Genomic DNA, 14,689 nt, shown 5'->3' with positions numbered 1-14,689 from the left:
TACAAAATTTTGCTATAACATTTAGCTAAATCTAGTGAAAAAATGAAAGCAACATAGATTTCGATATAATTTTGTGACTTTTTAGCCGGTTTTATTAATGTTTTTAAAACAAAATTGTCTTTACCTCAAAAACTTACTCACTTAAAAAGTCAAAAAAAGATAAAAACAATTTTAGTTTTTTTAGTTTTAGCGAAATCTTACAAAGACAACTACAACTTTAGGTTAACATGTGCTTAAACACTTAAAACTGTAAAAATAACACCATTTTTCACTTTTAATTTATAAGTTTATTCTGACTAAAATTTTGTTAGAAAACTAGCTAAATACAGTAAAAAAACAAAACATTATAACGTCAATTTCGTAATTTTTCAGTCGGTTTCAAGTTTTCAGAAAAAGAGTTTTTACCACAAAAAAATGCTTAAACATCCGAAAAAAAACCAAAAGATCTGGATTTAATTTGATCTGTTGAGTATAAGAAAATATATAAGAAATATAAGAAAAAAAAGCGGTGAAATATAGAAAAGATATTATATCTAATTTATTTAAATAAAAAAACAGTTCTTAGCTTCTACAAATACAATTAAATATTTAAATAATTTTGATCCAAATAATCGAAAAAAAGTGTTTTTACCACAAAAAAATGCTTAAACATCCGAAAAAAAAACAATTAAAAGTTTGGATTTAATTTGATCTGTTGAGTATAAAGAAATATATAAGAAATATAATAAAAAACTAAAACTTTGAACATAACATTTTTTCAAAAATTTTAAAAAAGCGCTCAAATATAGAAAAGATATTATATCTAATTTAAATAAAAAACAGTTTTTAGCTTCTAAAAATACAATTAAATATTTAAATAATTTTGACCCAATTTAACAAAATAATCAAAAGGAAAACCTATTAATTACATTCTTCATGCATCATTTTATTAGAAATCTAAATCTGTTATTGCCTTTTCCAAGAAGTTCTTATTGTCAAAGTTTCAAAATTTAACTTTCTTTTTTCTTATAAATATTTTTCAAAAGTCCTTTTGCGTCTGATTACATCGATGTATCACATGATATGATCGAATCGTACCTGCTGATTAAAATTAAGAAAAAAGCGTTTTTGCAAAGAGTGCTTTGGAAAAAAACGCCAAAAATTTTGTTTAGCAAGCTAAATTTTGACAGTTCTATTAAATATACTCGCAAATTTTTTTTAATTTTGTCTTGCCTTGTTTTGCAAAGTATAAACTTCTTACAATAACTGAGATCGCCATTGTGGAGCTGGAAAAGCAGACACCCTGTATAAACACTAGAAAAAACTAATTGAATGGCACGGAAGCATGACTGGGCCACGAGCCATCGATCTATCCGACGAGTTTATTGTTCGAATTTCCGCTCGTGGATTATTATCAATATCCGAGGAAACAAATTAGAGAGGTAGTAGAAACGTGGAGCCACAAGAATAAATTAAAACCGTCCGTGAGTCGGAGCTAAAAGGATTTTTATCAGTAGGAAACCGATACTGGAGAACCAATAAAAGAAAAACGACGCGTTAAAACAAGACTGCAGGAACTTCATGAAAAATAAACAAGAGTCAACGATGGATTCATCAGAGGGAGCAGGAAAATCGAAGAGAAAAACTGTCTTGGTTAGACGCCACAGTGCAAGTTTGTAATCCGACAATAAAAAATATAAATAGATAAATAAATAGAACTCAGATTCCTCATTTTGATCCATCAACCGTGTGTTATTATGTTTTTTCATACATTTTTTTATATACAGCGCGTCTCACCTAAGACTTCCGAGCTTAATATCTCAGTTATTTGTCAACGGATTATTATAAAATTATATTTGGTGTTTCAATTAAAAGCAAAAAAATTACGTCAAGTTAAAAAAATAAAAAGTTAAGTTAAAATAAATCGCTCGGCTAATCCAAGAAAAAAATTAGATTTTGTTGTTAAAAATTTAATCAAAATTTTAAAAGTTTTTGAGCAGTCGCCTTTTGAAACAATTAAAGCATCGCTAAGCAGCATTTTGTGCACCCCTAAAAAAACTGTCAAAAGTGTGTGTGCTGTTAGTAAAGTAAAATTGTATTAATTTGATTAAATTACTTTAAAGTAGTAGAAATATCTGTTTTTTATTATTGTTATTAGTATAAGTCTTAACTGACTTAACATTTTAAAAACATGTAAGAATTACGTTATTAAAACTTAAGTTATTGTATTAACTGAACTTTAATCTATGCTTCTAAAATAACTGAATTTTTAATTTCATAAAAATTCGTTGACACATGTCTGAGATATCAAGCTCGAAAGTTTTAGGTGAGCCCCCTTGTATACAATTTTTTAAACATTTTTTGAGCTTTTTTGCAGGAACTTTATTTGAAGAATTCGCCCGTAATAACGGTTCTAATTCGCAAAATCATCCAATTACCGCAGTTCCTTCTCGTCGCACTGTTTGTCTTCGAAAGTTGGCTCAAGTTCCTCTTTTGGCTCTCATCCAAATTTAAATAGTTGCGACAAAACCATACCTCAATCATAGTCTGCCTGTTTCGAACTTGTTAAACTCACACACAGGATAACACGTGCCCGTGTAATCCTGTTTGGCAAATTTCAACTTTGTTCAGCACAGGAGAGAAGTATTCGAGCGAAACTTGATGCACTGAGACAAATTTGCCTACGAACTTTGTATTAAAAAGCGTCTCGTTACACTTATATACATAACTCTTCGCCAGAATCGATGCAGAAATTAGCATATTTCTGTGGCTACGTATGTATAGGCTTGCTCTGAATTATTTATGATTACGATGTGGTTCCGGCCAAAAAGTGACTACAGTTTTTTTTTTCCAGAGGAATTAGAAACTTTCCATCTGATTCTTGGGCCGCTGCCTTTGAAATATTATACGCACTCTGTATCTATTCTTGTCCTCATTTGTCTTCCTTCACAATGTCTTTATTTTTCTCTCGATATTTTATTCCGGCACCTATTGTTACACACTCAACGTACATATTTGCCAGGCTTTGTTTCAGAATATGAATTTTCTAATAATTCATCCTCCAACTCAGTGATTTTTGTAACACAGCCTGAGACAAAGTTAACACACAAACGAATACTTCGATCGAAAAATTTAACAATTATTTAATTTTAATTTAAATTTCCAGCATATTTTTAAAATTTTTATTTTATTAATAACGAAATTTAGCTGAAAAAACAATGAATAATGAAAAAAAAATTAGAAAAAAAATTACCTCTAAAGAGTGCCTAAAAATTCGAAAAAAATTAAACTTTTGAGTAAATTTTAGCTGTTTCAGAGAATGTCCAAAATCATCTGAGTGACATGAGTTGAATTTAGTTCAAAAACGTAGTTAAAAACTTAAGAAAGATGATCAACTTTGGTGACTTTTTGGCTAATTTTAGGAGAAATTTCGCCGAAAAACAAGCTAAATTGTGTGGAACAACAATTTTATTAAAATTTTTCGAACAAAATTTGTTTTCACCTCAAAAACGTACTTAAACTATCGAAAAAAAATAGTTTTTTGTTTATTTTGGTCTGTTTTTACAAATTCTCACGCAGACAAATAAAAACTTAGATTAAAAATTAAAATTTTTTGCTTACTTTTGATAAAATTTTAAAATTTTGATGAAATTTCACCTGAATCCAAAAAAAACACAGTAACATCAATTTCGATTCATGATTTTTAAGCCATCTTTACTAATCATTTTTTACAAACACTGTTTTTATCTAGAAAACGAGTTTATATGTCGAAAAATAAAAAATAATTTGAAAAACACCCAATTTCTGATTTAATTCTGTCTGTTTTCGCAAAATTTCACAAAAATAACTAAAAATTTAGATTAAAAAAGTGCTTAAAAATTTGTTAAACGTGAAAATAATACCATTTCTGACCAAATATTTTGATTTATGGTTTTATTTTTTTACAAAATTATGCCTTAACAACTAGCTAAATCTAGTAAAAAAAATTAAAGTAACATAGATTTCGATAAAATTTTATGATTTTTTAGCCGGTTTTATTGATGATTTCAAAACAAAATTGTTTTTACCTCAAAAACTTACTCATTTATAAAGTCGAAAAAAAATAAACACAATTTTAGTTTTTTTAGTTTTAGCGAAATCTTACAAAGACAACTACAACTTTAGGTTAACATGTGCTTAAACACTTAAAAAACTAAAAATAACACCATTTTTCACTTTTAATATATCAGATTACTCTGACCAAAATTTTGTTAGAAAACTAGCTAAATACAGTAAGAAAAAACAAAACAATCTATCGTCAATTTCGTAATTTTTCAGTCGGTTTCAAGTTTTCAAAAAAAAGTGTTTTTACTACAAAAATTGCTTAAACATCCGAAAAAAAACAATTAAAGGTTTGAATTTAATTTGATCTGTTGAGTACAAAGAAATATATAAGAAATATAAGAAAAAACTAAAACTTCATACAAAATTTTTCGAAAATTTTACAAAAGCCCTCAAATATAGAAAAGATGTTATATCTAATTTAAATAAAAAACAATTCTTAGCTTCTAGAAATACAATTAAATATTTAAATAAGTTAGACCCAATTTACCAAAATAATCGAAAGAAAAACCTAATAATTACAGAATAATAAGAGTAACAATAATAACACCAATCATTTTTCAACTTGCATCAAATAAAATTTTGCAAAATAATTGCGTTTGTGGTTAAATTTAAAAAAAATTGAAAACATTGATCAAATCAAACCAAACATTGCAAGCTTTCTCCACCGCAACATCACTTTCTCTGGAAAAACATCGAGCGCACATTTTTCTTCTAATACGTTTTGAGTTGGCATGTGACGTCAAGGCACCCTATTCTCGCCTACAGCTGCGAATTAACTTCAAGCTGTCTAGCATGTTTACCTCGAGCCAATAAGTCGCAACTTTCCTTTTTCACCTAATCGTCGTATTATTTTACGTGTGGTCGAGCCACTCGATTGTTTCCGGCCGGAAATGCTTCTTATTGCTCGGATAAGACGTGACTTTAAAGCAAAAAGTTTACCCGACGTCCAATACACCCGATCAAATTTAACAACGAAGCTTCCAAGTTTCTGCCTCAAAAGTGTGGTCGCTATTCCAAAAGTTCTGTCAGCGCCTGTCACGGTTAGTAAATATTTTCACACTTGAAGGCAAAGATTGAAAATGCAGATAAAGGCGATTAGTAATCGAAACTGTGACTTTAAGAGTAAATTACCAAATTTCTCCGTTGACCGCACAGTATTTTTATTTTTTTTAAGTACATTCTTTATAACCATTTCATTTCGAAAAAAACAGCAAAATGTAAAAATATAAGCAAATTACTGTGTTTTTTTGCATATTGGTAGATACGAGTATATGGACAAAAACTTAAAAAAAAATACAATGTGTGTTAAAATGATTTTCATCTGGTCGTTAGTGAATTTCTCAAGTAAAATCAAAAATTGACGCTTTATTGAACTAATGGAAGGGATTTATGCATCGAATATTTATTTAAGCCTCCAATTCGGAAGAAAGCTTCGATAATAAAAATGTTTTCTTGCACAGTGTAATAATTTAGTTGCATTTTAACGAAATTTTTAAAAGAAATTAATCGAATTTTACAACCAACAAATTTGACATTTATTAACAGAGAATTCAATTTAACAGAGCGGCACATTTTTTTACATGTAAACCAATTTCAAAGCTAACTAGATGACAATCATTTAAAAACACTTTATACTAATGCATAAATGCACCGGCGCGGCTTATAGCTAACGCATACCAAACCTATAGTTACAGATATAAATAGAATTTCGGTAACATTTTATCTGTTAGTTAATTTAATCTAGAATTTAATCCACTAAATGTCTGTTATTTATTGTCAATAGTTAACAAAAATAATTCAACGAAGTTAAAATTAGTGAGTACTTGGTTAAGTTTTTAAGTTTGAATCAATTTTATTAAAAAAAAATCTTTAGCTGCAGGCTGAAGCCAAAAAAAAACTAGATGTGTAAATATTCTTATTTAGATTTTATAATGTACCAACAAAAGTGTATACAGGGTGTCTCAAAATTGACGCCCGTGCTTTGAAAATTTGATTTAAATCGAAAGTTAAGAGTAAAAAATTTTCCAATTGTCTTATCAATAACTCGATACCGAAGTCCAACAGAACAATTTTTCACTCTTAACTTTCGATTTGTTTTAGTCTTCTGAAACGGGCGTCAATTTTGAAACACCCTGTATTTAAGGTATAGACGGAGGTGCAAACGTAATACTTTCAGATTAAAGAAAAAAATTATTATTTTAATAAAAAAATAAAAAAAACATTGATTTCGAAGACAAAAAAGCATTGCTCTAGAATTTTTATTTTAAGTTACAATCCACATCACATTAGTCAAGTTGAAAATAGTATAAATTACGACCACTACGATACGAATATAATAAGCCAACAAATTTAAAACAATCAGCTACAAAATTATCTGGAAAAACAGTGTGAAAGAAAACGCCCAAAAGTTCAAAATTACAACATTAAAAAAACTACTACATATTTAGAATTCGCAAAAAGAAAAAAAATTGAGCTAATGTTAGAAGGTTTTAAACTAAAAAAAATTTTTGAAAATAAACATACAACTAAAAGAGTTAAATTGAATTGAAAAAATCAGTTCAGTGCTGCCATGGGCATTTATTGAGTTGATGATAAATTTTGTTTTGTGTTCAACAATGTTATTTAATAAAAAAAAGAAAACCATTAACGTTTGATAATTTAGCATCATAACTATTAATTATTAAACAACAAAAATAAAAAGTAGAAAAAATAGTATATTACACTCTATTGTCGTGCTCCAAACCATTCGTGCCACAGAAAAACGTCTTATAAAACTCGTATAATAATATACAATGTGTTCAAAAATGCTTGCTCATCAAGTCATCTATGAAATTTAAACGAAATGTGCCGCTTAATTTAAACTGTTATTGACTTTTAATCCAAAAATAAAAGAATACACAGCAACAAAAATCACGGAAATATTAAACACAAATCAAGACAAACCCTACATTTAAAAAAACTTCGGCAAAAAATGGAAAAGTGAGTAAAAAGCTAATTTAAATATTTAACAGATAAACTACGTCATTTGGACGAAGCGACACATTGAATTTGAATTCCACAGTCAACTTGATGAACAACCATTTTTGAACACATTGTACTATTATGATGTTAAAGGCTATTTAAGCAGCACCCGGGGTAGGGTTTAGTTTAATCCAAGGTTTAGACAATTTTAAGCTAACACACTTAAGCAGAGCTTATATTTTAAGCCACACCGGTGCAGTTAGGCTTAATCACCACACATCTAATTTCTTAGCATAGTTAAATCAATAAAAAAAATTGAGAACTGTAAAGTTTACTACTTTAAGTTCGAAAAAATAACATCAGTGTAGTTTTCTTAATAAAACCTGCCCCTCTTTTGGGTAATTTTCAAGTTGGGCATAAAATTAATTCGTGCTCTAAATTTTTGGCAAGTTGTAAGCGGTCCGCAATTACGTTGTCCCTTCGTGATGCGACCCGTAATCGCAAAGTTAGATGATGTAATGCATTATATTGTGCCCCAATGACTGGCCATTAGGGAATAGCAACTTAACAAAAGTTCGCATTAACCCGGAGCCCTCGACGTTGAGCGTCTTGCCCTTTCACTAGTATGTTACGATTCTGTTGTTTTCTTAGGAGCGTACACCGATGTTTGCCATCTCCATCACTTAACACATTATCGTTATTACTCTGATGAGATTGCAGTTTATAGTTGGGTGATGAATGCTCAAACTTTCGGGCTTTCATTACCATTATTAAAATTTACCAACGAACGACCAATTTAATCATAACAGTATTTCTGGGATTAGTGTTAAGTTTGCGAAATTATTGGAATGAAGAATCGATGCGAGCGGTTCTATTGTGTTATTTATCCTCCGACTTATGACCGAGTTTTCCTTTTGCAACATTTGAGATTCGGTGCATTTGTAGCGAACTTACCGAAGCAGTGAATGAAAGTAGTATACTAATGAATCTTTTATGTGACAGTTTTTCCACTGTAAAATATCTATTGGAGCTCTCCCTGTGCACAGAACCTGTCCCGTTTTACTTTTTAATGCGAGTAAGTGTACGAGCCGAGGAAACAGTTCAAACAATATTTATCCCAGGGATCGATCCCTCCGCCAACTAATTCAAAACACAATCAGATTCCGAAGCAATATCGGCCTTATTCCTTATTTTATTTACAACTGCATAACCTCAAAGGATTTAAAATTCAATTTATCAATCCCGGAAGTTTTCAAGAGCCGCACCACCAAGCGAATTACTTTACGTTCTGGAGGAAAACTTGGCGCGACTTGTATACAAACAGATTAAAATGTTTTATTTCATCGGAAAAATTCGCATTTCAGGGGAACGTTAAGGAAAATTACAAATTGGAAGCTACTTCCCGCAAATATTTACTCGCTCCGACCGAACTAATCAAAATCTTACTTGGAGCATATATTCCAAACAAAAAACTAGTACATTTCATTTCTAACAGTCGTCCCTGTTATCAACTTCGGCAACTCTTTCTCATTCTTCGATAACATCTCTTAACATAGTAACATAGTAAAATTTTATTCAAAAACGTGCTTAAAAAAACTTGAAAAGGATAAACTCGTGATTTTTTGGCTTATTTTTGACAAAATTTAGGTGAGAAATAAGCTAAATCGAGTAGAACAAACGAAATAATTGGTCTAATAAAGACCAGTTTTATTAAAATTTTTCGAACAAAAATTGTTTTTAACTCAAAGACGTACCTAAAATATCGAAATTCCTTTATATATTTTTAACCTATATTTTTTATGAATATAACTTAAGAAAAGACGCATTTTTGTATTTTACCCTTCAAGAGGTGGAATTTCCAAAACTTCTAAAACATGCATAGAAAAAATTAAAAAAAAACGATTTTTGTACAATTGCTTTCTCCTGTTTAACCCCCCTGAGAGTAAAATTACCAAAACAATTAAAACACTTATTTTTTTATTTTTCAACTAAAGCATAAATACCAACTTTTATGAATGTATACCTAAAAGTTACAGAATTTTATACAAATTTTATTACCTCTTTTAAATCCCCTTAAAGCTTGATTTTTGAAAAATCCTGAAATATGTGCTTTTTTATTTTTTACCGAAAGCACAAATAATAATTTGTGTACACTTTAATGTAACTTTAAAAATGAGGAATTTTTATTTTTATATTTATTTTGAGAGTTAATTTTTCGAAAATCTTGAAACTCGTTCTCTTTTATTTTTAACCGAAAGCTCAAATACTGATTTTTGTAGATATTAGTTAAAAAATAATAGATTTTGATATTCAATCTTTTTGAGGGAAACATTTTAAAAAAAATCACTTATTTCTTTATTTTTTACCGAATAGCCAAATTCCAATCTTCAAAAATATAAGTTCACAATTGATGAATTTTTATATTTAACCCCCTTAAGGATTCTTAAAACGTGTTTTTCAACTTTATCCGAAAGCTCAACTACCAATAACAAGAATACAAATTAAAATTTACGAATTTTTATACCAATTCTCACTCCAGTTCAACCCCCTTAGGGTTAGTATTTCCAACTAAAACACGTGTATTTTTACTTTTTACTGAAAGCCCAATTACCAACTTTAATTAATGTACATTTAAAAATTACAAATTTTTACATAAATTTTATTACACCATTTTAAACTTAGGAGTTAATTTTTCCTGAAACACGTGTTTCTTCATTTTTAACCGAAAGTCCAAAAACATATTTTTAGGGATGTAAGTTCGGTCTAACTTTAAATATGAGAGATTTTCTGAATTCTAATTCTAAATTCAACTTCTCAATTAACCTCTTTAAAAGTGATTTTCCAAAAATCCTGAAACAGGTCATTCTTCATTTTTAACCGAAAGTATATAACTTTAAAAATGACAAATTTTTATTCAAATTTGAACACTCTATTTAACTCCCTTAGGAAGGTTATTTTCCAAAGATCTTTTTTTAGTACATGCCTACGTTATAAAAACTATCTACTGTAAAAATTTCAGGTCTCTATACTTAGCCATTTAGGCTGTGCGCTGATAAATCAGTCAGGACACACAATTATATATACAGGGTGTATCAGAAATACGTGTATTAATTTTACCACGTAATAAAACTTATCACATACAAGTTTTCTATATAACGTTTTGCAAAATTCTTATTTATTATTTTCACTGTTTTCCTTCTTTCTTTTGTGCAAACAAGCCAGTCAATGTTTAATAATTAATTTGTATTCATAGCAACAATTTTCATTGTTATTTTAAATTGTTTTAATTGCCACTTTCTATTTATTTTTGACAAACATTTGTTGAAACCTCTACTAAATCAAGTACAATACACAAAATAACATTAATTTCGGTCGAATTCGAAAATTTTTGAGCTAGTTTTAATTTTTTTAAGCAAACATTGCTTATATCTTGAAAACGTGCATACACATTCAAAAATTTAAAAAAAAAACACAAAAAAAAATTAAAGTCTTACTCAGAGCATATATTCAAAACAAAAAACTAATACATTTCATTTCTGACAGTCGTCCCGCGCCGACGACGCTGTTATCACCTTCGGCAACTCCTTCTCATTCTTCCGCAGCATCTCCTTAGGGTCATACAGACACAAACCAGCTTTTGACGCCGCCCTTTCGGCATCTTCCCTCAACCGCATCTTCCTAAACTCTTCTGGGCTCGGACACGGCCTTGCCTTGAAGTAGTTGACGATTTTTTCCCAAAGGGTTAACTGTTTTTCCACTTTTGTGGTCCCATCCTTCCCAACCTCACAAATTGCCTTTGCCCTTTCTTGTTCTTCTTCCTTACACTCATCTTCCGCTTCTTCCTTCCTCTCGTGTGAATCCACATCAGCTTTCCTGGTCTTGTAGTACATCCTGCTTTTTTTGGCCGCATGATCAACAAGCTCATCGGCCGGATATTGGGTGATAAAAGTTTCCTTTTCTGGAATTATGGGGTTTCGAGGCTGGAGATGTCTATCATTTGGAGGACATTCACAGGATGGAGTTACATGATCCTTCAACTTATCCTTACGTTCCGAGTACTCGTAGAGAGTACTACAAGTCGAGATAAAACGACTGTTGTTTGAAAATAGCACAACATCACTCGACGGTTCCTTCACTGATTTAGAAGCACCAAGACTGTTGCTCTTATAGATGACAAAAGTGACACAATCGACTGGTTCAGACCGTGAACGTTTTGACCGTTTCCGGGCTAAACTCGTATCAAAACCTTCGACTTGGTGGCTTTTCAACGGCTGTTGCGTCAAAATCAAAGGAGCCGAAGGCTTGATATCAATGATAACGTTGTAAGGTTTCGCCCCAAACTCACTAACCGATAACTGGGGAACGTCATACTTCAATTGGAACAAATCGTTGTTCTTGGTACTAGTACAATAAAATCTTCTAGCAACGGTACTAAAACTCCTCTTGTTGGTTTTCTTCGGCTCACACTCTGGCGGTTTCACCTCAACCCTCTTCCAATACAACCAATCGTCTTCATCGGCTCTTGTCGCCTCCTCACAACTATCAACCACAGGGCAAATTCTCTTAGGCTCGGGAATATGGACCTTTTTCAACCTTGCCAAAGGCTTGACGTCTTCAGGCGGCGACGGTTCAATGCAAGGACAATCAGGAACGTCCAACTTTGGCAATTTCTTCACTTTAACTTTGAGATTTTCATCCGCACGTTCAGTCGTACACTCTTCCACAACAGTGCAAACACGTTTAAACACCACCGGTTTTTTCTTCAACTTCTTCAACGGCTTGACATCGAGTGGAGGCTCCGGTTCGATACAAGGACACGCTCCGGGGGGCAAAACCGGCAAGGATTTCTTCTGGACTTTGAGTTTTTCGTCAGCTCGTGGTGTCGTACACTCTGTTACGACCAGGCAAGGTCTTGGACGCTCTTGTACTGGCTTTGGTACCAATTTTTTCAACGGTGGTGCGTCCTTCATTTCGGTGGGAACGCAAGGACACTCCTTGGGTTCCAAAACTGGAAGTTGTTTTGGTTTGATTTTCATCCCATCATCGGCTCGTTCACCACAAACTTCCTCCACACAAACTTTCTTCTTTTCTTTGGGGATATTTCTCATTTTGAGTCGTTTCATCTTAACTGGGGCGTCTGGAATCACTTCTTCTTTGCACGGACAGTTCTGGGGGACGAAAACTGGGAGTTTTTTCGCTGTAACTTTCAAATCACCATCAGCTCGAACGGCGTCGTAACACGGCGGAAGGTCACAGCTTTCCCGTGGCTTTTCCACGTATTTAAATTTAGGTAGGCGTGGTAATGGAGTACCGGGTTCAAGTGGTGGTGGTTCCACACAAACACACTCACTCTTGATGGTTGGTAGTACCTTCTGTTCCACTTTAAGACCATCATCAGCTCTTGGTATTTCACAAACATGTAGTTCTGAGCATTTCCGTTCCGGTTCTTTGATTGGTTTGGCCTTCAATCGGTGCAAGGGGACATTCTTCAGTGGTATTTCTTCAATACAAGGACAATTGTTAGGTTTAAGTTTGGGCAAAGGTTTGACTTTGTGTTTGTACGAAGCGTCGGCTCTTGGAGCACAACAAATTTCATCATCACATGAAGAACAAATTCGTTTCGGTTCTGGAATATGCTTCTTTGGGAGTCTTTTAATAACAAAATCGGTCATTTCTCGTTCTTCACATGGACATTCCTGCGGTTGGATAACTGGAAGTGTTTTTGGAACAACTTTGTAGTTATCGTCAGCTCTTGGTGTTGTACAAACCAGTTCAGACTCACACACGTTTTTGGGTTCTTTGACATCGAAACGTTTCTTGAGACGTATCAAAGGTTTGCCTTCTTTCAGTGGCACATCCTCAATGCAGGGGCAATCAGGCGAGGTTAGTTTTGGAAGGCGACCAAAAGAAATCTTCTTCGGTTTGCATTTTTTCAACTTACGGCATTCCTCCTTCAACTCGCTTAGTTTAACAGTCACGTAATCGTCACAGTTGATGTCAGCTGGTTTGTTGTAAGTGTTGTAACTGCGACTCCAGCCACAAGTGTTGGATTGTTCACGGTTCAGTCTTTTGGTCCGGCTTTCGTTGATTTTTTTAGTCAATTGTTCAAGTGTTGCAATGTTAGATTTGACGATTGCGTCCAATTGACTTTTTTTCGTTTCCTTTTTGTGTTTTTTGACCAAAGCTGTGCTAGATCTTCGAGTCAAGCTTTTGCAAACTGTTAACTTGGGCCCTTTTAAGTCCACTCCAGATTTGGTTAAAGTCTTCCGTGGTTTCATACAGGAGGTACTATAGTTCTTCTTATTGATGATCATTTTGGAGGAGCTTTTCTCACCAAGGGACAACTTTTTTCCATCTTCATGCCCAGTGGACTCTTTCTTTTCCAGTCTGTAACTGCTAAACTCCTTGTAGTGGATTCCGTCAAACTTTCGCCGGCTTGGTTCGCTTTCGCCGGTTCTCGGAGCACTGGGGTAGACAATTTTGATCTTCTTTTTGCTAAAGTTGGGATAGAAGAGATTGTCATTTGAGCCATAAGGTCGCAAATTGCACGGTTGCAAGTGCATGAAGAGCCGCTTCATTTTATTGTCTTCCGACTTCTTGAAATGGTGGAACACTTGGTAGTAGTTCTCCTCACTGCGTGAGCACTCGCCCAGTTCATAGATCGGATTCCCTTCGTCGTTTTTCTCCTCAGGGACGTACTTCTCCTTGAATTCTTTCGCAGTTTCGCGAAAACTTGTATCAACTGGTGTGACACTAAACCTTGGTTTTTCTTCAGCTTCGAATTCTTCAAACTCGTCCTCTTTGAAACGACTATCTGGAAAACAGTAACTTTGTGCTTGGTTCTATTTCAGTTAGATGTCACCTCTGAGGTTCTGCAAGGATTTGGACAATTGGCGCAATTGGTAAAAGTCCTGTTTGGTTTTGCGCCGAAATTGGTGCTTGGGAGGTTGTGAATAGGATCGTTGTCCCTTTCTGTAGCACTTGTCGGAGGAAAATGTGGATGGACATGTTGGATTCAAGGTGTAGGAACACTAGAATTGAGGAAATATTGTAAATTTGACACTTGGTGTCAAAAATTTCGTTGGAAAACGCGAACAAACCGTGAAAACATCTAAAATTGTGTTTTAGAAGTGCTTACCGTTTTAGTAATGAGTTTGAAAACCGAGCGTGCTGCCATAATACGATAATTTTCCAGGATTTAGACACGTCAAAAAATCTAATTTTTTAGTTAAACAAAAGATAGTCATGAGTGAACAACCACAAGGTTACTTGTTTTTTTTTTCAATTTGGAGATGTTTTAATTAAATTTGGCGTGTGCCAGACCCCACTCACTTCCCCCGTAATCGGCTTACGTCATGATCCAGATCCCGGATCCTCCCCAACATGTGGGAGCATAATAGCGTCGTCTCCCTTCGTTTTGTTTACTTTTTAACTGCAATAAATGCGATGTTTATCGCTGTGGTGTGTTTCGAAAACACATATTTATCAGGAAAGTTTCGTGCTCAAGAGGCTGGAACGGCAAAGAAGAGGGCAGAAAAGTGTGAGGCTAACTCAAATTAATGGCATGCACGGTTGTTTTAACAAATCGCGCCTCGGAAAATTAATTGATAGAGAGACGTGTGTACAATTTCCTAAATATTGTTTT

General features: G+C 33.0%; 1 protein-coding gene across 1 annotated transcript; it reads right to left on the bottom strand.

Annotated features, from left to right (window-relative positions):
- Positions 1-10,532: 10,532 nt before the first annotated feature.
- Positions 10,533-14,325, bottom strand: LOC103315087 (uncharacterized). The gene is made up of 3 exons (XM_008202902.3): positions 14,183-14,325; positions 13,907-14,075; positions 10,533-13,858 (listed from the first exon to the last, which is right to left on the bottom strand). The coding sequence occupies exons 1-3, from the start codon at positions 14,219-14,221 to the stop codon at positions 10,575-10,577; spliced, it is 3,492 nt and encodes a 1,163-aa protein (XP_008201124.1). The 5' UTR covers positions 14,222-14,325; the 3' UTR covers positions 10,533-10,574.
- Positions 14,326-14,689: the final 364 nt, after the last annotated feature.

The sequence above is a fragment of the Tribolium castaneum genome, chromosome 1, assembly GCF_031307605.1.
Source record: "Tribolium castaneum strain GA2 chromosome 1, icTriCast1.1, whole genome shotgun sequence".
Lineage (NCBI taxonomy): Eukaryota > Metazoa > Arthropoda > Insecta > Coleoptera > Tenebrionidae > Tribolium > Tribolium castaneum.
The sequence above is the reverse complement of the archived record's forward strand: the minus strand, read 5'-3'. Positions and strand labels throughout refer to the sequence as shown.

What these genes read in the sequence shown, in the direction of transcription:
- LOC103315087 (XM_008202902.3), bottom strand. Translation starts at nt 14,221, where the DNA reads ATGGCAGCACGCTCGGTTTTCAAACTCATTACTAAAACG. An exon ending in TCAAACTCATTACTAAAACG is followed by an intron (nt 14,076 to 14,182) that starts GTAAGCACTTCT and finishes CCTCAATTCTAG; the next exon opens with TGTTCCTACACCTTGAATCC. An exon ending in ATCCTTGCAGAACCTCAGAG is followed by an intron (nt 13,859 to 13,906) that starts GTGACATCTAAC and finishes ACTGTTTTCCAG; the next exon opens with ATAGTCGTTTCAAAGAGGAC.